Below are 24,944 nucleotides of genomic sequence, written 5' to 3' on the forward strand. Positions count from 1 at the left end.
TATTATATTTAGTCAAAATATAATAAATATCTGACAATGCATTTTGTTGTCAACAGGACAGGAACAGGTGTATGAAGTATTCGTCTGAAAGTCTCCTGGTAACACATTTATTAACTGTAACACTGGGCTTTCTGTTAAGGGGAAAAAACAATCATTTACTGGTGCCATTTCAGTGATACTTAAGAAAGAAAAAACAAGGCGAACTTTGTTGTGGTGGAGTGTGGATGATGAGTTTAAGTATCAGTCTGAGGGGAAAATCTGCTCTGTTGTCTGGTGGTTAGACATATATTACTGCTATTTCTCTTATTAGATGGCAGGAAGGTGAATATACGTTGGGCTCTTTGCAGGCTCATCTTCTCCCCAATATCACTAATGCTCAGCATTAGGTAACTATTATTTTAAGTACATTTTACATACCTATGGCCTGTGCAAAACGTTTATTGTGCTTAATGGGGTGGACTTCATAATTATAATTATTTAAAACATACACGCAGTCTATTACAAACATAATACAATAAGTACATAGGATTATCAAAGTTTATAATGTTCAGAGAAAGACATGTTGATGTTGGTGATACTGAATTACATGATTCCATAACATTTATCTGCCACAGTCAACTAAAATGCAACTTAAAACTATATAACTAAATAGTTTGATTTGCAATACTCTATTATGGTGCTATTTTTTATGACATCATTTCCATATCTTGTTTTCCCTTTTGCAAGTTAAGGGCAGTGCTTTGTGAGGGTTGACAAACAGACTACAAACCACAGTTGTTTTAATGAAAAACTCATCTGTCATAACTTTTGATTCTAACATTTATTTATTTAATTTATGAGCAAAGTTTTGTAAAATCATTTCAAATATGAAACACAAAAAATGATGACAACTAATGCCCAACCTCAATGTATCTCTCTTCAGCTCATACATACTGTTCCTGCAAACACAGACACACTTAATTACTTTGAAGGCCACACAATCCCATAAACCACAAGTCAATAAACATGTGTGAGATAGCAATTAAAACATTAATCATCAGAGTTTAAAGCTGTCTTACATAGATATGTCCATGATGCAACTTATTAAATACAAGTTAAAACATAAGGGTACACATACAAAATCATCGTTTTTTTGCTTAGCCGTGACAAAGAAGAAGTCTTACCCTGCATCGTACATGCCTAGTGACTACTATGTTTTTATTTTATATATTTGTCGATTTTTGCCGTGTCTAAAACAAACAAAGATTCTGTTTAGGTATACATGAGTGTCAGTCACCACTAAATACAGACTGCAAAATTTTACGAGGAATCATATTTGTTGATTAGCAACCATTGTCCCTCACCTGAGAGTGAACTGTCTGTTGTTGAATATTTTACACCAGTATTTGATGATAGAAGTAATCCTATGTCAAAACCAAATATATATTAACAAACTAAAATACTCACAGACCTTTTTGTATTTTCAGAGACTTTGATGTCCTTGTTGGTTCGTCTCTTGGTCATATAAATCAATACATATTTAGTCTGAAATCATTTGTAAATCCATTTACAACTCTGGGCTCATTTAGTAAAGAGTCAGTGGTGCTCTTACTCCTTTCAGGTGCACGTTTCCTGATATGCTCTAATAATGCTCTCATAGGCTGGAGGAGGGGTCTGTGTAGCGTGGAAACCCCTCAGGCCATTGTTCCCCCAAAATGACTCGGGTCTGAGTGGGGTGGCAGCCGGCTGAGCTGCTGTTTGAGCTGATCCAGTTGACGTGGTCAGAGTTGGTGTACGAGGCAGTGTGGTCTGGCTCCCCTCCTCTGCCTCCCTTGCGATTTGGCTGCATTGGAGGAGAGGGTGAAAGGTGGAGGCCCTGAAGCTGGATTTGTGCCCCAGTGGGTCAAGGTGGTCCGGGGAGGAGGTCTGGCGGTGGAAGCTGAAAGCAGCACTGACCAAACTGTTGTTGCTACGCCGGTCATAGCTGCTGTTGCGGTTAAAACCTGGGCGGTTGCGGGAAGACGTGCGTGATTGGCGAGGAGGACGGCGGGTGATGCTTGCAGAGCCTGCTCTGCGTCGGGACATCCAGGTCAAAATCACATAAACCAAGGCCCCCAAGACCAGGCCCACAGCAATGGACACACAGAAAGCTATGATCAGAGGGACTGTAAAGAGAAAAACAATTGTCAAAAAGGATATTTTATGATCTATGCTTCAGTATAAAGCTAAACAACTTCTCTATTTAATTTGCTTTTTAAATTTCTTCTACCCAACTAACTTATACACTTTTCAGGTTAACTTTTGAAGACAAGAGTTTAATAATAGCTATGCAATATATAAAATGCAAGGAATTCTAACTAGAATCTATGCGTTTACCGAGATTACAAAAAGCATCTGGAGGATTGCCAACAGTGTCTTGCAAGATGGTGCCCCTTGACAAAACAACAGGCTTTCCTCCTTTATGTTTACCGGAACATTTGGGGAAAACAAACCAGTTGCATTTCATTCAGAGAAAAAAAGGACAGATTTTTTTGTTCATTGCTTCTCTGACTTAGAAGCAGTAGTACCAACATAAGCGTGCTTGAGAGAAAAGAGAGAATGCAGCAGCTAAGACATATCCTTTGGATCGCTGCCAGAAAAAACAAATCAATTTCCTCTCAATACAGTTAAGCATTAAAAAACTGAGCAAGCTTTGCTACCATTTCATATTTCCACAGTAGTTTTTTTCTCTTACTTTGGAAAGGGGAAGGAGACACTGGTGAAAAGTCATCTGGAAATGACATTTCAGAAACTGAGGAAAAAACACTGACAAAACATGTCGGGAGGACCTTTATAGATTTCGAGTGAGTAGCAAAAAGTTTAGTTCTGATTTGTTTTAATGAAGTGATCTTCAAAGGAAATCAGGCCCACATATTGTATCTATTTCCGAGTTAATTAAAGCTTGAATTCCCGAGAGAACAACAATGCCAATCATGGAGACCACATCAGAAAGACCAGCCTAAAGGGAAGGGAAGTTAGAAAAAACTCACCGGCATCAAAGGACTGAAGTATTTCCAGAAAGAGACTTGTGTTGTTCTCTGCCATGACTCCGAGAAGAAAAAGAGAGACTGGTTCTCAAATCAGTCCGTCTTTTACTCTCCCTTCTCCCTTCTCCTCTTCTTCTGTCAACTCCTGACTGTCGCTCTAACTTCTGATGGGTATTCCTGTCTTTCTGGCTCCCCTCTTTCCTGTTCTCTAACTTTCTCCCTCTCTCGTACTTCGCTCACTTTCTCTGTCAGTATGTCTGTCTCCCTCAGAGGGAGACTCAGCCCAGAGGCACACAGGACTGGCGGCTAACCCTGGCAGTAGTCTTGTTTATGGAAGCGGAAAAACGACACTGTCACATTTCCTGCTTTTCTGCTTGAAATTAGCAACAGGAGTGGCTTATCTGTCCAGGACAGAGATCCTGGAGGTGGGGAGACGGGGTGTTGCTATAATCACTTCCTCTCCCATCATTTCCTTCAGGTTGATTAATGTAGAAGGGTAACAGCCCAGCGCCATAAGACTCAGTACTTCAGCTTTCACCATAGGAAACTAAGTCCACCACAATCCCCAATATTTTTCTTCCTTTCAGAAATGATAAATATTTCACTCTAATATTTTTTCCTTCCACAACAGAGACCACAGGCGACAGTTTGGCAGTAACAGGCCTGAAACCACAGTTGGATTTGATGGTGGCAAATGCAATACTGTAAGTGCTTTTTAAAACTCAGTTGTAGTTATGCAAAAAATGACATTACCGCCTGCCTGTTGTGATTTCCAGCGTCTTTATTATTAAGCTCAGTCTTTCCACACTGTCTGCCAGGTCAGCGGTGCCTGCATTGGACGTCTGGTCTTTTCTCAGTGCAAGAGTTCCAGTAAAAACATTGTAGTTTGATAAGACAGAAAAGCCTATGTTACTCATTCTTGATCCCACAATCAGCATTGTTTTAATCCCTTTCCGAGCTAAATCTGCAAGATCATCAGTACAGTCAGAGGGAAGGATGCAAGAACTCATATTGTATGCATTTAATGTACACCAGCCCCTATTGCCCCATCAGCTTTTGGTTTGCTTCCCATCGGTGATAAATAAACCATTATTTACTGGAAACCAGTTAATGTTGTCCAGTAAGATGTATCATTTTTAGATGTTGAGAAAGATGTTGTGAGTTCATTATGAGTCAAGTCAAAGTTTATTATAGGCCAATATAACAAAGCATGCCTCAAAGGGCTAGAGAGAAAGAGAGAGAGAGAGAGAGAGAGAGAGAGAGAGAGAGAGAATGCCCGACCAAATCTTGAACTTCCTTTAACTGTTGACTGCCGTAAAGCCTGTCCTAAATAAAAACACCCATAGCACTGCTGAATGGTATGCGTAGCCATTGTGTTCTGCAATAGAGTAATTGGAGAGTTATGTGCTGGTCAGAGGGACATTTTGAGGTTTATAGCTTAAGTTCAAGACCTTATCAAAGTATCATTGGCCAGAATGACGAGGGAATGATAGTGTGCAGCCTTAACATTCACTTTCTGTAAGAGTTTCAATCAGTAATGTAAGAGGCATTGAAGAGGCATAAACTACAATATTGCAGCGTTTAAAATCACACAGAACAATGATGACATTTATAAAATGAATGATAAATATCTTATCAATACCGACAGTAGCTTCTAAAATTCTGACATTCTGGTGCATAAAATAAGATACTGTATTATAGTAGTGATATGGGATACGTGATATGCTATTCGATCTGTTTTGCAATGATGATTCTACAATATTCTGATACCAGTCTCCCCTATGCGTTCCTTTTTATTCCCTCCATGACCAGTAGATGGAGTAGTACCCCAGGATAACTTCACAGCCCATTTTACTGTCATGTGCCCTGAACGCCTCAGAGTGCAGGTCAACTCCCAACCTGTCCATTAAACATGCAAACTAGCTTGTTTTAAATAATCCATATAGTGTCCAGGTGAATCTCATAATTAAAATGCAAACTGATTTTATTAATGTGTAATACAGGGTGTGTGTTGGGCTACACACTGATTATCACATACATACTTTACGTCATCCTCAACATCTTCATCCCACAGATTTGAAATCACATTTCTAAGAAAACATAGCAATGAAAATTAGTGTCTGATATTTTAAGGCAGGGATTTGATATATATTTTGAACAATTTGCAACTTTTTTCCAATTTAAAACTATGAAAAGGGTTTGCAAGTTAAATCTGCATCTGTCTTTGGTTCCTTCAGTATAACTTTTTAATGTCGCTTGTTACTAAAAAGACATGTCGCCTTTTTTTTAAGAACACATTTGTCATTTTTTGCAGTACATGAAATCGAGTTTCAGAACAGTATTTCCCTCTTTGGACTTATCGAGATTTTGACATGCAGGTTACAACAAACTTTGTAATGAGATTTTAGAAAACCGCTGACTACGCATGAAAGAGATTACCACACTGCCTTGGTCCCAGCTCTCTGCCTGTGCAATGATTAGATACGGGTAGATAATGGGTCTAAACGGGGAAATGCCTGGCTACTGCAGGAAGATTTCCTATTGACCCCTTTGTCTCCGCTCTCTGCTCCCATCCACTGCAGCAGCGTCTGCTCTCTCTTTTGCTGAATCTCTTTGGTCCTGGCGGTAGAGGTCACCTCCAGCCGAGCTGTGTATAAATGCAGGAATCAGCAGTCCGTGTGTGCTGCAGTGTACCTGGGCTATCCAACTAAATCCTGCAATTTATCACAGTGGCAAGTCAAACAGCTGGTTCAGACTATGTAACCATATGGTTGGTTTTTTATTTATATTTGTTAGGATGAAGTGCTTCTTACTGACTGTTTTAAGGTACCGCTCACAAAGTAGTAGATTTTTCTGTGTTTTTACAATGACCTTTGGATAGGCAGGTGATTTGATATTAATTATATTTATGGCATATTCTGGCCTTAACATTTTGTCATGTGTATTGCGTAAAAAGTGTATTTTGCGGTACGGTTTTCCAACAAACCCAATCGACCAACCCAGTTGCCTGCTTTTGAAAATAAGAGTCTTTTCATCTTCACTAATTCCTAAACCTACCTCACTCCTTATTACACAACATTTTGGCTAGATTGTTTTTCCCCTAGTAAACATACCGTTTTCTCAGTCACTAAAGACAAATGATGAACAACAGAGCTTCAAAAGTGAGGCTGGAAAGAGGAAATCTGAATTCACAAATATTTTGTAGAGAGGATCTCTGTTGTCTTAAAGATTCACAGCCATAAAATCACCATAATGCCGTCAACGTAAAGTCATTCCTTAAATTAGACCCAGAATCAGATTGGACTACACTGTCCTCACATCGAGATTGAATTCTACATGCATTACATCTGTGCGTTTTCCTTGTCATTCATCCACCATAATTGAGCTGAAGATGCGCAATCAATAATAATTTATCAGCTTTTATGTTTGTCATGCCCACTCCTCTGTGTCTCACTTTGTTGAATGAGGCTGAGGCCGGAGCAGTGCAGCTCCCCTTTCCTCTCCACTAAGAGCTCTCCCGAGATGATGATGAAAGGACTTGTCTAATGGGATTACACATCGCGATAAGTGCTCGGAGCCCGGTGGTTCATCACACCTCCCTTTTGCATTTCAGAAGGTGGCATTGATCTGCTTTGTAGTTGCATATTTCGGATATGGACTTATGGATAGATGTTTTATTGGCAGGGCTGTGTTTAATCAATTGCTACTTGTATCATTATTGTGTCTTCACATTTCATTTTGAAGATAGAATCCACTTTTTTAAGGCAGGATATGAACTAGTAAATCATCTTAAACCATCCTTTGTCCATAAATAATGAGCAAAGGAGAAACTCAACTTTTAGAGCATGCAAGGTGACTTCTTTAAATCACAAGGACAGATTCTGAGGGACAGCTGGAAGCCATACATTCAAATACAACAATTTATTTTAGTTATACTTTAATATTTCCTCAGTTTAGTAATTAATTACATCATGATTGGGTCCAGGGAACCAAAGTCATCATCATTTTACAGTTAATTCAAATAATAACAAATAAAAAAAGATTGTCACGTACTAGTGCTCTAATTTAGTCACAAGAAATTGTTACTGTGATTTCTGTTTTAGGGTGGATTTGACTTTGAGCATAGTAAAGATGACTCCTTTTTCTGAATTCACATCAAGTACAAAATGTATTGCTGCCATCAGAAGCAAGGTTTCTACTGCAGCACATTCTGTCCTCTCTTCTTCCAGTGTTGTATCTCTCACTTGCTGACAAACACTTTTTCTCCCTTTCACCCAGACAACACAAATCTCTTGCAGTGGCACCGGCTGGCACCAGAAGATACCTGGCACGCTATTGGTCCTGATGTCCCAGTGAAAATGAAAGAGCTATGCCTTTTGATTGGACAGCAGGTGGCAGTGCATGCAGACCAGGAAGCTGTCTTGTCTGCAGAACTAAGAGGCTCAGGCATACTGTACAGGACTGCTTGCATACACATACTGTATGCGCTTACATCATCATCGGGGGAGGAGCTTCTCTGAGTGTGAGGATTGCAGACTGCTACTGCAACAAGGATGACTTGAAAATAAAAACAGAGCAGCATGGACAAGATTCAGCCTGGATATACTGCAGTAAGTGTGAAAACACAAGAACTCAGCACTCAGATTCCCAGCATGAGAGCATTACCAGGTTGACGCACAAGAGTTTGGACGTGACCTCGGGACAGCAGCATGGCATCACCCAGGCACTACGGACACTCTGCTCAGGACATTACCAATGTGATGCAGAGGCTGCAAGGTAGGTGTAAAATGCTTACTCACTCATACTGCTCCATCTCAGTTTGCAGCGTTATTAGAGGTGACCTAGTGCTTGGCATGACACAGCAAATCAGTGTGAGCTAAAGATACTCACTATTACTGTAAAAATATCATTCATTATCCTTTTTGCTCATGAACCTTTCAATCCTATCTGTTAAGTGATGTTGTTCAAGATCATATGGCTTATTCATATGTGGTATGAGAAGGACATAAGTGATTATTGCAAAATCCCAGCATGCAGTACTCAAGTACATTGGACATGTTTAGGTTATAATCAGTTGTGTGTTGTCTAAAAATGAAGTCCCTGTCAATGCTTTAGTTGGCTTTACTTTCTGTAGAGTCTCTTCCTCATGATTAAGAGAGATAGAGATGCGTGCAGCTGATATATGTGCTAAACACTATGCAGTCTGTTGGATTTAATGCCATCAATTATTTTATTTTTGTGGGAACGGGAAAACGATCAGAGCAAATGAGATCAAGTGAGACCCTGTGTGAGAGATTGTATTATTGCATTGATGTTGTGTGTATTAACCGTCTGTGTTTGCACATCCTTGCTGCGTGTCTGCTGTCAGTGCATGCTTGTGCAGGCTCATGCACAGTGCAGTGTGTTTGTGTGTGTGTGTGTGTGTGTGTGTGTGTGTGTGTGTGTGTGTGTGGACAGCATAGTGGATAGACTAAGAAGCAGAAAATAGAAAAGCTAATCCCCAGAGAAGCTGACAAGATGAAGTCTATTTCTTGATGTGGACAGTCAATTCCTCAGCCTACTGTTCATTTGTGGCAATAAAACTGACATAAATTACAACCATATATTTATTATTTTTAACATTTGGCAAAATAAAATGTGCTATTTTTTGGTTGTTAATTTATCTCACCACTGCTCTCACTTTGCAGATTTGAACATCTATCCAGTCTTTACTCCTTCAGTGAAATAATGTGGGTGTGGATTTGTTTCCTACTGTTTCATAAGCCTCTGCCGTTAAACAGTGTATCATTGTGTGGCAAAGTCACACGTCCCTGACTGACAGGATCAGATTAATGACATTTGCAAAGTAGCAGGAAAGTCAGGTGACACCAGAGCTTAGATCCAATATGGCTGCTCCCTGTGTGGCTTCTGAGGTGGCAGTTTCTGTGGAGGCAGAGGACAGCATCACCGACCACGTGGCTCCTCTGCATCACTGTGTGTGCAGGTGTGTGGGGGCACACTTTGAATCACAATTGAACTCTGGGTTATATAATTTTAGAAGCTTCCTCTTAAGTCTCCCCAGTGCAGGGACAGAGTGATGTATTAATAGATATTTAGAAAACAGAGTTGCTGCATTATGTATGTATGAAGACACCATTCAATACTCAAAAAAATCCTTGTTTTTAGAAGTTGAATAATATTGTATTTATCTACACTGAAGAACAGGCACTTTAAAAGATGTAGCCATAAGAGACTTGTTGCTGTAGCCACATTCAGGACTCTCATTTAACACTTCCAGGCAGTAATGACACAAGCTGTAAATAATGCAGCTTAGTCCCAAATGTTGCTTGCTCCGAAAATACTCTTCTGACAGGATCCTGTGGTTGGGGGTGTATCTACATTATCTAATTGCACCAAACAGTGCTTTAACCAACAATTCTTTATTGTTGATGTATCGTTGCTTACAATCATTTCAGATAAGAGGGTTTTTTTCTTTGTGGAAACAATGCCACCTTAGCCTTGGCCCTAACCAACCACACAGACACACACATTGTGAATGGATGCTGAATTACACAGTGTGTCTAAGCTGCAAAGATTAATCCATCAGTTGTCGACTTATAAATTGATTATTGATTATATTGAGTTATTGTTGAGTTGAAGATGCCATCTTTCGTGATTTGCATTGTTATCATTAGTTGACACCCTTGTGTCTTTAACATAATGCTTTACTACACATGTTCTCCTCTTGAGTATGCAGCCATAATAGCGTATTCAAAGGGGGCGTGTGGAATCTAATTTGACGTGACATTTTATTTGATGTTTTCTGGTTGGCATCAATCTCCTGGGAGACAAGAGCTGAATCTGTGATGATATCATCAAGAGGTTTTGAAAGAATCAAAGAGGAGCACTTGTGTTTTTATTACTCTGAACATAAAACAGCTCAACCCATAAGCACGGGTTCCTTGTCTTTGGTATTATGCAGTTTTTCTATAGGCAGTCCCAAATTACAGGTCTAAATGAAATCAATGTAGCCTTGGTTCAGGGGGGCTTGCTTTTCATTTCTCAAGTTTGCAGCAATTGTGTCTCTTCAGTGGGATAAGTGTTCAGAAATTGGCTTTATTGATATGTTATGTTCTAATTTTATTAGCAAATACTTGATTGATTTCTCCACCTGAAAGTGAAATATAGGTAATCCAATACAATGTGTATGTCTTTTAAATCCAGTTAATTAACATATTTTATTTCTCCTCTCAAGAGAACACAATGTTCTCCAATTATCCCGTTCCATAATCACCAGATACCATGAAATGAACTATACTCCCTTCAGGCTCAATTTGGAAGCTGTTAGTAACCACTCTGTGCAACATCAAAACAATCAAAACTTTTGCCCCAGTTCTTGGTCTGTGTTTTCCTTCTTTCAACCGTCTCTTTTGGTGTACCTCTCTGTCGCAGTGAAAAAACAGCAATTAGTGACACCATATGGCAGTGAACGGCGAGTCCGCTTTGAACACCTCCCAGCCTGAACTCCTCCATATGCTGTGGAATTTGCCTGTTTGTTGTCTCTCGTTAATGAGAAAAGCGATGCACAGTTTTTCCTATTTCAATCTCTCACCTGTTTCCTCCGTCATGGGTGGCAGAGGCAGGCATTCCTGCCTACGCCTCTGGGTTTTACCGTCTGCTATTTTATCAAGTGGACAAGTTTGCGAAGTCTCTTTGTGCTGGGAACACCTGGAGTTTTCTGTGCGTAGGCTGTGTGTAATCCTGAACTGGTAATTTGTTTGTGATCAGATAATATAGAAGGAGATACCGCAGATGAAGTTTCTCAATCAGTTTTTCTTAGCAGTGTGACATTTATTTTAGCACCTGCTAATGTCATTTTGTAAAGGACGATGTTGAGATAGAAGAAAAAGGAAGAATGGGGTAAAGGTCAAAGGCAACAGAGGTCAGCATGTGTGGAAGACACTAAGCCACACTAAGCATGTCTGAGGGATGAAGTTATGTCCAGAAAGGCAGCGGGGAAAACAAGAAAATTAGACTGGACAAGCAGAGGGAGGAGAGAGAGCACACACACCCGTTTTTAAGCTCCTGATTGCTGGTGAGACTGGCACAGATCCTCCGGTTGGCACAGGGCCAGGGTGACATCCTGTTGCCAGGGGCGATATTATGGTTCGGCCGCAGCCAAGGAAGGAGCAAGCAGACGGTCACCTTGAGCCATGCCAGCCTCCTGTTTAGTTCTGACACCAACATTTATCGTCTGCAGGCTCTGGATATACCACGGCTTCACACACATGTGCCCACGCTCCCACACAGAGTCTGAAACAAACACTTGCTGTTAAAAATAGCTGTGGTGCATCTTTTTTTCACACCACTGAGAGTCAGCAGTTTAGGTGAGTGGTAAAAGAGACACAGAACGAGTCTCTAAGGCCACCGAACCATCACCATGAACCATTACTCTGTACCAGCCTGCACACTGTGACAGTAGCCGATGTGGGGATAAGGCTGCAGCGTGAGTTGTTATTTATTCGGCTGCTCCTTCTACTCGTCTTTCCAGATTGTGTTTATGACTCCTTCCCATAGCGGCAGTCGCATGACAGCCAGCACAGGGTTTGTACGCCCTCTGGGCTTATTGGCCATGTCTTGTTCAGCTTCTGCTTCTGTAACAAGACATTCTGTTTGGCAAAATGAAAATGTGTGTGTGTGTGTGTGTGTGTGTGTGTGTGTGTGTGTGTGTGTGTGTGTGTGTGTGTGTGTGTGTGTGTGTGTGTGTGTGTGTGTGTGTGTGTGTGTGTGTGTGTGTGTGTGTGTGTGTGTGTGTGTGTGTGTGTGTGTGTGTCTGTTTACTAAGAGGTATTTAGTGCGTCAAGTCATGCTGGCTCCTCAGTGACAGGTTCTATTGCAGATCAGATTATAATCTATTTTGACCTGACAGTCAGCGAGGCTTTGAGTGACATATCACAAGATTAGGTCACTGGGAGTCACACCCATACAATATAAAAGGGGCCCTCTTTCATCTACTCTAAAACCTCTTTCAAAGATCACACCGTCGTGAAGGTCGGAGTATATTACATCACATCAGTTAATAAGTTCAAACAAGGAGGGAAGAAACTGTCAAAATCTCTGGTAGTATTGATACCATTTTTTCCTACACATGCTTTTGGCATTTCTGTGTTAGCAAACCAAGCAGCATTTAACATAACCGACCATTCACAGATGCTATGAAAATAATATTTACTTGCAGGCCACACTGATTCACTGATACAGTTCCTTTTAGTATTTCTATAACATCTCTGATTCAGTCAGATTAAGGAATCAGATAGTTTGGATGGACGTACAGAACAATGTCCTAACAGATCAAATCCTGAGGCCTCAGCTTGTGCCCTCAAGACGCATTCGGCCACATTCATACTTTGAGTCTCGTGCATGCTCTTATCTTTTACCCACAGACACCTCTGTCCCTTTTTTTCACCTGTCACCATGTGATTGGATAGTGCCTCTGGCAGTCCATTTAGAACTCAAAGGTGTTAAAATAGAGGTCAGATAGTGATGCCTTGACCTCTAAAAGGTCAGCTGGCCAGAAAATGTGATGATTCCAGCATACGTGAGTTAATAGTGAAATAAGTAAATCCAAGCTTTTATGGTAATCTGCCTGGAGCACCAGATGTGTTTATCACAGCAGTAGATATTACAAATAATCTCCTGCAGTAAAGGGCATCGACATTCAAAACCAAAGCTAACCTGAACCTTTAAACACATATTTTATTATTGTGTTGACCAAGTCTAGCTCTGCAAAATGATTCCTCCTGGATTCAATTTGTGTTCCAAGGGAAGGGAGACTGTGATATTTACCTTCGATGGAACACAAAGTGACTGAGCTGCTGTATCTATGAAATATTATTTCTTTTTGCATGCTAACATCTGTCCCCTTGAGCTGTTTCTCGCTCTGAGACATCCCGCTGCAGACACAAACACGACCTGCCACCTGACACAACAAACCGTGTTTCCCTGCTTTTAATAATTCAACAATGCTAAGTGAGAATTCACGCAGTGTTTGGGGAATTTGAAGGCAATGAATAATACCTGAACAGAATGGGATTACTGGCTGGACAGAGAGTTGTTATTAGAGTAAAAAAAAAGAGGCATACATCTGCAGAATTCACTTTCAATAAGAAAGAAAATGGCCCCAGCTGGAAGACAATAATTACACTCGAGTGTTTGTGTGTGGCAGGATTTTTTCGATGATTCTGGCTCTGTTCCAGTTAATGTTTTTATTTCACAGCAAAGACGGGACTTATAACTGAATTTACTGCTCCAGCCACAGTGATTTATTTAGTGTGCTGACGCCAGTGCTTTCACTTTACTTGTCCATTTAATGTGTGGCGGGGCACTGAACCTGGATAAAGAGCTTAGCCTGTCTGACCCATTCCTGCACACCCACACACACAAAGAAACACATACACACAAACACAAACAAATCCACCACACACACATTCATAGAGAGCCACATAGTAACATCAAGCAGAAATGATTTTTTCAAAGCCAAATTTAGTCTTTCTAATGCTCTTAGTGCCACTGAGTGGCTTTTCGATATGACCCCTGGTGCCTCCAGTGGAAAAGATGCTTTGTATCGGCCGTGTGTTCATTCTGTTTGTGTATAGTGTTAAAATGTGGTTTTGTTCAACTGAATGTATTTACCTTATTCAAGAGCCCCTGTAAAATAGGACAAAATGTCTAGATCGAATCAAATAATGTCACACATACCAAAGGCATAGTGTTTGATTTTATCTGCGGTATTCCTTTAAAAAATTTTATCAAAATTACCCATCTTCTTCATTTATTGGTTTCAACTTTACATTATATATAAATATATTATATATTTGTGTTTGTGTGTGTGTGTGTGTGTGTGTGTGTGTGTGTGTGTGTGTGTGTGTGTGTCAGTACTGCAGGTGCAGAAATTACTGTATCAGTGGCCTGGCTTTAATGAACACAGTGATGTTTGGACATTTTTGTTAGCGACAAAGTGCCTATTCTGCGCATCTGGTGCTGCAAAGGGAGTGATGGTGCTTGAAAGAGGAAAGGGGTTGTTTTGATAATCACTTTGACTTGTTCCCCCCTTCTTTCTCTCTTTAATGTGGTGTCATTATTACTGAAACGTAATTAGCTATGCTAATGGGCTGGCATTTGGACTTCCGTCTCAGCACTTATGTTGTGACTGGTAAAAATGTGCTGTAAATGAAGTGGGATGGCGAATGGAGAGGCTGAATGGGCATGTGAGGGTTGAGTGGATGTGTAGAGGGTGTGATCGAGGGTGTTATTGAATGTGAAGGCGAAAGTACTCTGGCGGAAGTGAACAGAAGGGGTTTTTTAAATTAGGAATTGTTTGGGTGAAAGAAGAGCTGGATCAGGAAGTGGATAAAGAAGCTGTTTGGAAGAGTGGAGGGGCAGAAAAGCCTCCAGAAACTGTTAAATCACTTTGTGTGTCAGGCGGTGGATTATGAATGTGTGTGTGTGCCTTAGATTTTAGCATGTGTTTGGGATGAGCAATTACAGGCTACCTCTCATAGTACAGAACAAAGCCACCCTTTTAGCACATGATAGCTTCAACAGGCATGTTCCATTAATGTGCACTGCAGAAGAAAATGTATTATCTCTATAGAAATCAAACAGACATTGTTGCATGTTATCAACATGTTATTGTGACTATCACTAGAGCCTTTCATGCTCCAATGCTTAATTTAAAGGATCTTATAATTAAATTAATGCATTACTTGATTAATACTTGACAGCAGAGTGTGTTAACCTTTTACAGTGAGTGTGGAGCGCCTGTCCATATCTGACGGGCCATAATCACTGATGGTGAGTTGTGGAGTCATTAATAGATTAAGAGAGATCAGAGAGGCTCAGAGCCAGAGCAGGGTCATCTGGGAGGCTACATTTAAAACGCTAAGATTATGCTGAGCTTTTTTCATTTTTCCTAGGCTGTCTTTTCTTTGTACTGCACTTCTTCAGACCAGTACAAAGAGACCTTCAAGCTTCCCTTATCCACTAGGTGGCGCTGTGTCTCTATGCACTCCTCATAAGGCTAAACTAGAAGTCTTGGCTGCTCAGAAAGAAAACCCAAATATCCCTGGGGTGAATAGATTACAATATGAGCAGCAGCAGAAAAAAAATCCACCCCGTAGGAGGACATTTGTTTTTCCTTTAATGGCTGAATAGAGGCTGTTCCTCCTCTCCTCAGGAAGCCTTGCACCCCCGCAGACATACCTGTGAGAGCGGCGTGCGATGACCCACGTCCGACCTCCACAACCTCAAAAAGAGATCTGGTGTTTCTGTAGGTATGCCAGGGGCACCGTTTGGGAATCAGACCAGCTGAGGTTCAGTCTGTTTTACCCCTCCAACCACATCCCCCTTCCCCACCCTTCTCTCTCTAGGAACACTCCTGAGGTCTGCAGCCTAAAGGAGTCTCTAGGTTTATTCCTACACATACAGTAGACGAGAGAATTATTCTGTCTCCATTTAGCTTATTTTATCGTGTGTGTGTGTGTGTGTGTGTGTGTATGCACCTGCTCGGCCTGTCTCTCTTTGAACTCCCATGGTGAAACCTAATAAGTCCCATGATTCTTCACCGTCTTGTTTTGATTTTGTCCTGGGGTTGTTTTTTTAAACACTTTTACTCTCCAGGGAAGTTCAGCGCTCTCATTTCTCTGCCATACAGATGATAACTGGAAGAAATCTTTGAAAACATACCAAGAAAACGCTAAATGTTTTTGATTTAATAGAGAGTTTTGAGTTTCCTCATGTCTATGATTGGTCCTTATTTTATGTTGGTTCTTTGTTAATTCATTGTCAGGCTATGAGGATTCTCATTGACACGTTCAGCACCTTGGATAGTTCCTTTACGGTTTTGAATTGAAGTGTAGCTCGCTGATTTATTGGACACAAAAACACATTAAAATTGGCACACAGACATAAATAAAAACAAGTTGTGGTGGGCTCAACCGTCAATATAGTCTGCTCCATTATTTACATCATTGATATAGTGTGGGTTGCAGAAACTACAGTAAGAACAATAGATTTTTGTCTTTCTGTCTGGCTGCAGTTTGGGTCTTGCAGTAATATTATTGAGTAGGGATTGTTAGTGTTGCTATGTAATGCTTTCCACCGGCGTAAAAGTCCGTTTTTATAGTACACACGTAAAGGCACTGTATATGTAAATAGGAAAAACAGGACTGCACTGCATTATTTTTTCTTTGAACTCTCAGTCTAGCTATAATACCACACACACACTCAGGAAACACAGTAATTCTGCTGTATATAAAATAATGTAAAACAGGCGCTCTTTTCAAAGGCAGGTCTGTGGAAAGGCTCATGATGGCACTGTGACGGCCAGTTTCAGGGCTGCTAAAGGGAGGAGTGTCAGCAGTGTGATTATCAGCAGACAGATAGCGGATGACAGCTGCCATTGGTTATTGATGACTTTCATAATTAAAATCCCTTATGGGGGGAATCCAAAGAACAAAAGGGAAAATCACACAAATGATGAATGGTCCTTTAATCTTTAAGGCTGATATAAGACCCACCAGGCTATTCTGCATGGATATTGCTTTCCAAAAAAAACCTCTCTGAATGTGGTTTCAAAGAAGAGCCCAGTGTTTTTAATATTGCCAGATCTGTGTGTGTGTGTGTGTGTGTGTGTGTGTGTGTGTGTGTGTGTGTGTGTGTGTGTGTGTGTGTGTGTGTGTGTGTGTGTGTGTGTGTGTGTGTGTGTGTGTGTGTGTTTGTGTTTGTGAGAGAGAGAGCATGTAATAAGAGACAAAATATAAGGAAAATAGACAGACTGCATTGTAGAGAGCATAGGTCAGAAAGAAACAGAGATTTAAATCAGTGAAAAGGAGAAGAGGTCAACGTACTTCAACATTTGTATTTTGTGCTATAATTTTACAGCAGCAGTGGAGGGGGTTGGGGTAATTTTGGCTCCATAACACATAAGATTGCTTCTGATTGAGTTCCTGCTGTTGGATAGTGTCTCGTTAAAGCCTGAATTGAGAATAGTTAAACAATACTACCATTGTCTGCAGTGTTTCTGGTTTTTTGCCGGTTTGATGCTGACATTTTAATTTCCACGACAATACAGATACCACATTCAGAGTTTAAACATTCTTTCCTTTGTGGTTGACTAATGTAAAACTCTGATCTAGCTGAGAATATTACATTCTGTAAGTCACCCTATCCTTTGATTTTGTACTCACCTCTATTGTATTCTGCTAAATATAGTACCCCCTCCCTGGGCAGAGCAAACAGACAGATGTACTGTGTGTGACTGTGGTTTAGATGCAAGCTGATCCCGTTTGAAGGTGGTGCAGCTGCAGATCAGACAGGACGACTGCCAGTGATGGTCTGCTCCCCTTCAGGCTGCAAGCTTCACCACTGCATGGTGTCTGTGTGGATGAGAGAGAGAGAGAAAGGAGGGGTATTAGAGTGCCAGGAACACATAAGGAATTCCTGCACGTCTGTCCCGGTGCTGTGTTTGAACATGTGTGTGATGCTGTCAGAGTAAAGCTCACACTTCCTACCCTCCTAACCTGCAAAACGGTCTCCCTACTACACCCTCCTCACCACTCACTTCTCTCTCTCCACATCAGAACTGGGCTGCTGTGACATCATTCATTCCCACGCACTCTGATTGGCTGGCCGGTGGATTGTTCTCGCAGCCTACAGTGAGAAATTAAGAGAGAGGGAGAGAGAACGTGGGAGGGAAAGACAGAGGTGGAGAGTGTGAGAGTGTGAGAGGGAAAGAGAGAGAGAGTCAGGGAGAAAGATTGATGCTGAGGCAAGCCGACACTGCACTGCTCTAACTTACACACACATACACACACACACACACACACATGCAATCACATTGCACTACCAAGCTGCTTAACAGGCAGGAAAAACACTGAGTCTGACTGAGTCTGCAGCCCGGCAGCTACTGCAGGACAGGGCAGAGGACAGCGAGACGGGAAGAGATCAGGAGGGTAAAACCTTCTCCCTGCTTTGCCACAGATCAACAGTTCCACCGCTGTCATCTCAGAAGGTAAAGTGCTCTGGGGAGTTCTTTAAAGACACCTCCCTGAAAAAGGGGGAGAGGCAGCAAGGGCAGGAGCAAGGGCAAGTGTAGCCCTACCAGCTTGCCGTGGATGTCCTCTCAACAGCCCCATGAAAACAGGCTGGAATCGAGGTGTAGTCTGGGGTACAATATGGCACGACGAGCAGGGGGCGAAGGCTCCCCGAAAAAGAACACATCCCTCAACCTGGTGACGGGCTTCTTCCACTACCTCCGTGGTAAGTGGGACAGAGTGTGTGTCAATGTATTCAGATGGAGAGTGAGAAAAGAAGTATGTACTGGTAGTGTGTGTTATATTGCATGTGTGTTAGGGTATACTGTGTGTGTTTGAGCATGGCTCTGCAGTATGGACTGTGTGTGTGTGCTGTATGGGAGTCTGTGCATTTTGCAGATGTAATTTCATTACTAAGTGTTCCCTGCAGGGGAGATTTTTTAAGCTGTATACAGGGTTTGTTTTAAGCAAAATGTGCAGAAATTTTAAGGGGGCGTTTCCACTATGGCAGAGTGTCTGTCTGTCTGTCTGTCTGTCTGTCTGTCTGTCTGTCTGTCTGTCTGTCTGTCTGTCTGTCTGTCTGTCTGTCTGTCTGTCTGTCTGTCTGTCTGTCTGTCTGTCTGTGCGGAGGTCGCTGAGCTCTGAGCGTACAGCAGGTGAAGCAAGCATACCCAGCAGACGAGTACCAGTTCAGTGCGTGTGTCACAGCTCAGCGGGCAGACTGTCAAAATGTTTGATTTCTTATGTCTCTGTCTGACCCTGTGGCAATCTGCCTGTCTGCTCATCTGTACATGGATACCTGCCATTCAGCATTCTCTCTCATGTCCCACTGTCTGATAGATTAGATTAGATTGCACGAGACATTACCATAATGTGTCTCCTGTCACATTGGCTATCTATTCTATGAGCAAAACTGTGAATGCCTCAGAATGGTTGCTTTATGTCTTGGCACAGCCTCTGAGACAACAAACTAGATTTTAATGATATTTCATTATGGTCATCTTCACTGTGGGGGGTCAAAGTGGGAACTCCGGGGCTGCGGGTGAGACTAATGATGATACAGGCCGGCACTAGCCGAGGAGGTAATCAAGTGTATAAAATGCTGCTGCGAGGCTCGGTTACTGTGGACGGCTATTTCCCCCCTTTGTGATATTGAAAGAATGTGGAAGTGTGTGTGCTTAAGTGCGATTGTGTGTTCAAAGTCACCTCGTCCCTCAGACTGAGAGACTGGCATCACGCTCCTGCAGACATGATCACCGTCACACACATGCTCCTGCTCCAGGATGTGGGGGCTAGATCTTTCTCATTCTCATCCAATATCACCTCCCATCAATATTTGATAACTCCTGGACCCAATCAAAAGATGAATTCATAGAGCGGGGATCTGCTCAGTGGCACGTATGACTTTGCGTGAATGTATCTGCATTATGTATGAAACCCCCTGTCACACCTCTGGTGCACTCCCCCCCCCCCTTCACTGTTCACATCTGCCCACAGTACCTAGTGGCACACTAACCAACTTGTGTGCAATCAAAACGTCAGCATATTTCATTAAGGTTGAGGAAAGCACCGCATCAGACGTCCTCTCTCACTGACAACATGCTTATCTCAAGGATATTGCTCTGTTGCGCAGACGGGACAGAAAAAAACCACATTGTCACATGTGCCAGTCACTGTACGTGATTGGATCCTTAGAGTCCCCTGGCAGACTATACATTTTGTCCGTGCACATTATAATGGGATTCATGTGGCGGCTGTACATGAATTTGTTGATTACATGTCTAACCGTTGCAGAAATCCCAATTGTTATCGCATGGGCTGCAAGCAACAATATATCTCGCTGTCAAAAGGGAATCAGGAGAAGAGATTTCAGCAGTAAAGCAGTGGTTGCTTCTTAAACGCCTGCAGAATGTCTGCAATTCTATAACTCTCTTATACTGTGTTTGCCTTTGTGTGTGTATGAACCAAATGTGTGCATGTGCGAGACAACGTTTGATTTATATCTAGTACTCATTTAAGTTAAGTGGCTTTTTAGGGAATATCGTCAGCACATATCTGTGTTATTGATTGTGCCTTTGCTAAATGGCTTTATCGCTGTAGCGACCACAAACAATGTTCTTCCATAAATGTAGCTAAACCACTACATTTGGACTAAGGTAGACTTTAAATTGTATGAACTGATTGCATGCTTGAACTGAAGAGCAGAAATTGAATATACCCTCTTATAGATCGAGGCAGAGGTACATGTCATCATATTCGAAGGAGCACTGCCCTTTTATCATCTAAAGGGCACTTTTGAGGGGCGGATTTTCTGTCCACTGTAAGAGGAGTCCAGCTAGCGGAAATGTCATCTTTAAATGTCAAAAGCCTTTTCTTACCATATGTGTGTAAAGTATGATGCGGAGCGACTAGGTTCAGACACATTAGACAGACCGTTATATTATCAAAGTTAATTAGAGTCACCATCCATCGTTGCAAACCCAAAATAAACTCTCAAAACAATAGACAATGAGAATGTTGTGTTCTAATCCCGTCTTTGTTTATTATTGCATGTGACTGATAGTGATGGGCTCTGATTTACAGATGAGCAGGAGGCTGTGCAGAAAAGGACATTCACAAAATGGATCAATTCCCACTTGGCAAAGGTAAGAGAGTCTGTTTTATTCCCACTGATGCTGCCAGTATTGTGTGTCCCTTGGAGAGTGTGGATTGAAAACATCTTGTTGCTTTTCCGCTTCCACTCACTTTGCGGTTCTCTTCTCAGTCCACCGTTCTCTCTGTGACATTTGCTCCATTTTTCCAAAACACACAGTAAAGCCGGTCATGGGACAGACTGTGTTAAGACTACACACACACACACACACACACACACATACACACTCAGACACACCCAACTCGTTCTTACTTGCATGCCTTTCATATTTCCTTTTATTCCTCCATCTCTTGTAGCTTGTAGCAAGGATTTACGCTCACTCTAATTACCACTTTCACATTAGAGCCTTTAATACACTGTATATCTTTTTTTCCTTCAAGCTACTGTCAATAATTTCAGTCTCCGTTACCTGTAAGCTCTCTAACTCCATATGGGCTAATTTAGATGGTTCAGGATAAGGGTTTTTAGTCAAAGACTGTCCTTCATTTGCCTCTTCAATGAACGTAGATAGCAGTATGTCTGTCACTTTTACTAAACAATTACACTTGATGCAGCTGAATGCCAAGGGGCCACCGCACGCATGTAATTATTGTATTATACGGCATTAGGCTCCTCAATTTAACCCATTATTGCTTGAATGGTGTGTCAGGAATGGGTGGACAAGGCGAATATGGCATAGTGCAACACAATTAGGTGCTATTTTAATCTGCAACGCTCCTTTCAAGGTTTCCTATTTGATTACGACAGCCATGGAGGCCTTAGACCGCGGTGACGTGGAGCAGAAAATTCATTTGAAAAGCACTCTGGAGGGAATAAACCTTGACGTAATATTAAATATCATGTCCCAAAACCGTGCCAGCAGAAAATTACAAACAGTCCAATACTAAAATGCCCTACATTTTTTATAGCGTTTAGGTAAGCACATAGTTTATTTATTAAATCATTTTGACGCAATACAGAAGAGCCACAGCCCTATCGCATGGTTGGGATTTGAGTGATTAGGGGATGAATATTCAGAGGGATACCAGGCAGTGGGATCCCCAAACCGTCTGGATTAAAAAGTGTTGAGGAATATCCCAACATTTAGCAAAATGCACTTAATTGCTACTGCCCAGAGTTTAATGAGGAGATTATCACCACTCTTGCTTTCAATGGTATATATGAAGATGGGTTCGGGATCATAGCTTAGCAAAATAATACAAATTAACAGATAACATCTCAATAAATCCTCCAAAAAGCCGAAATACGTCAATTTGCCATTATAGAAGAGGTTAGGGTTAGGGTTAACTATCGGCCAAACTTTTTAAAACTTTGATTGGTAATATCCCAGAGACACATGCTGTAAAAAAATCACATGTTAAATTTGCACATAGGTTTTTATACTGCATGGTGGAACAAAAAAGAAAATGTGTGTTATTGTTTCAGATGTAGAATTGCTGTGGAGTGTGTTACCTTTCGCTCCCTATCCTGTTTCCAGTGTCTGTGCTAAGCTAACCATACAACCTACTTGTTCCAGTTTCATATTGACCCTACAGATATTGGCATCAACTAATTCTCAGCAAAAAAGCAAAACAGCATTCTACTGAACGTCTAACTCTTGTATTATCTCAACCTAAAGTACAATAACATAAGTTTTGTAAGACCAGTTGACCTTATACCGAAGCCCAACTGCTGCAACAAAAACCTGTATAAGCTGGTTTGACAAAGATTTGGGAAATGTAATTTGAATCCTTAATGAACCGATTCAGCTAATCAATAGATTACTGATACCATCACACAGGCCAATCAGAAGAGATAACAGTATTTGTTCCCCTCTTCTCTCTCTGATCCAATTAGTCGCTCTCCTCCTCCCCGACCATCAGGAAACTGCTTACCCTTTCACCTGATGCCTGACGTTGCCATAGTGACACTGATTGGCCCGCATTTGTCTTCAGAAATGTCTCGGTAGTCACGACAGCTTGGTAAATGTTCGGAGACCTTTGTGATGAGTGGGGGGTAAAGTCAGTCAAGGATCTGCTGAAATAAAAAGGTGCATTTCTTTAAGAAGTCATTTTGTAAACCAGATGAAATGGCATCTTTTGGGCTTTTCTCACATGTGTCTATTATCTACAAAGACCCATCTAAAGAGAGAAACTGCATGAGAGAGACAGACAGAAGCTTTAACAGTTGGTTTAGCTCTCAGAAGGATAGATCATGCCCTTGGCTATGCAGATGATTAGGCCACTCCAGTTATCACAGGTCTTTTAATTCAGCGCCTAAAGGTATGTGATTAATGGTTAGGTGAGTTGAGACGTGGCACGAGGGGCTTCCTTTCACTTTCACTCCCCTCCCCCTTACTTTTCCACTCCACAGGTACAACAAAAGAAATCTTTTGAGCTCTGACAAAGAGTTTCTATGAGAGGACATATTGAGCTGGTAATTTATACAGAAGATTAATGACTCTCATTACCCGACAGTAGTTCACCAGATTAAGTCACCAGTTTTAAACCAAAGGTATAAACTCTAAAAGAGCAGCAGTGCACTACTTTTTAAGGTCTTCTCTTTCAGTTTAAATTGAGGGTGATGCTGTTTTACACCACACATGCACAGTTTATTAAAGAATACTGCTTCAATATTGCTAAGAATTGTGGTTCACATGCAATTATCAGGCTGTAAAGTCGCATCCTGCACTGTAGTAGAGTGACAAAGGGGGTGAATTCAGTGAGAGGGGCCTCCAAGTTTTGATTTTGACAAATCCTTTCTGAGAAGGTTAAAGCTTAATTACTGAGTGACCGGTGTGAGCGGCTGCGGTCTCATCGGCTCTCATGCGTATTCCACCAGTAGAGTAATCAGTGAACCAAGTGTTCTTAGAGATTACCGCAGCAGTAAAGTAAAGCTCCCCGCTCCTCCTTCACTGTTTACTTCGCTGCTCCCCCCCCTTTTTTTTATGGGGGAAAGGGGGTATTGAGTGGCTGACATACTCCATGCACACTAAATTCAAGCCCAGCTTGTCATGATACATGGTGTGTGCCTCAGCCAACTTATCTGCATGGATGTTTTCCATAATTGTTTCATTTTCCACCTGCAAACTATCCTTTCAGCCTTTTTATTTTGATGGGTAAAAATGTGGTACAGACATTCATGGTTCCCAATTCTTATGACTTTAAAGATCCCCTGACCTTTCTCCTAGCATCTCCATGAAGGAGACATTTCTTATGAAGGATATTTCTCCACAACTGTTGGGAAATTTGGTGCCGAAATGAATCTATGTTGTGTTTAGGGCTAATTAACTAAAAGGCTCAAAACATAATAAAAATGAGGTTGTGAAACATCTCTATATTTTCATTGTGAGTATTGTGACATTGTGAGCTTTAATCATTCATTTGAATAGAACAGCCTCACAGAGCTGCTAATATCGCTGTGTTTCATTACCCATCAAAAACAATAAACTATGTCACATTGAAAGTAGGATCCATAATGGTAAATTGAATTAGAGAATATAAGGATTTACTTCCAAGTAACTGCCTTATTTATATTGTTAGCAAATTAGTATTCTGTGAATTACATATGTATTAGGAAATATCTGTTGTGTGTTATAACACTCAGATTGCAAAACCATTTTAGGTGTACAAAAACGTTCATTTATTTGTCCTCAATAAACAAGATCATGACCTACCCCCATGTAGCATACTGTAAACATGCATGTTCAGGTAGACAATTAAACTAACGGGTGTAACATACTGTATGTGTAGTCCATTTTCTTCTGAAGTTTTTCACATTGCTTATATCAAAGTCTTAAAGTAAAGGTCAAGTTTTCATACAATCTTTTGTTGTTGACATTTCGGGTCTAGTCATCCCGTGTTGCAGCGTTTGACTGCTGCCATTTCCACCGGATGGCTTTCTTGGTAAATGCCAAAGTTTTGTAAAGCTCATTCATCCTGTGCCAAAAGTTTATACGGGTTATTTTTCCAAAGGATAATGTCACTGAGATTCTTAAAGTTCTAAATATTTTTGCTTTTGCTTATGAATAATGCCGTTAGAGAAGCTGGCAAATACATTACCCATACATTCAAGATATTTGGAGGGTAGGGAGCTGGTGTCAATACTCCCTTCATATTGGATGTATTGCAATTCAGAGTGAAACCCTTCAGCCTCTCTTTGTGTCTGAACCTCCCTCTGTCTTTCATGCTGTTGATCTTTTGGAATCCTCTGAGTCCATTATAGCAGGGGAATAAC

At 41.2% G+C, this 24,944-nt stretch overlaps 2 protein-coding genes across 2 annotated transcripts in view; one reads left to right on the plus strand and one right to left on the minus strand.

Annotated features, from left to right (window-relative positions):
- Positions 1-519: 519 nt before the first annotated feature.
- On the minus strand, positions 520-3,357 carry myct1a (myc target 1a). The gene is made up of 2 exons (XM_063901980.1): positions 3,009-3,357; positions 520-2,144 (listed from the first exon to the last, which is right to left on the minus strand). The coding sequence occupies exons 1-2, from the start codon at positions 3,061-3,063 to the stop codon at positions 1,597-1,599; spliced, it is 603 nt and encodes a 200-aa protein (XP_063758050.1). The 5' UTR covers positions 3,064-3,357; the 3' UTR covers positions 520-1,596.
- Positions 3,358-18,157: 14,800 nt separating this feature from the next.
- The window catches only part of syne1a (spectrin repeat containing, nuclear envelope 1a), a 114,093-nt gene continuing 107,306 nt past the window's right edge, over positions 18,158-24,944 (plus strand). The window contains exons 1-2 of the mRNA XM_063901626.1: positions 18,158-18,302; positions 20,660-20,721. Of these exons, the coding sequence (XP_063757696.1) occupies positions 18,158-18,302; positions 20,660-20,721 (207 nt within the window). The remainder of the gene's footprint in view (positions 18,303-20,659; positions 20,722-24,944) is intronic.

The sequence above is a fragment of the Eleginops maclovinus genome, chromosome 15, assembly GCF_036324505.1.
Source record: "Eleginops maclovinus isolate JMC-PN-2008 ecotype Puerto Natales chromosome 15, JC_Emac_rtc_rv5, whole genome shotgun sequence".
Lineage (NCBI taxonomy): Eukaryota > Metazoa > Chordata > Actinopteri > Perciformes > Eleginopidae > Eleginops > Eleginops maclovinus.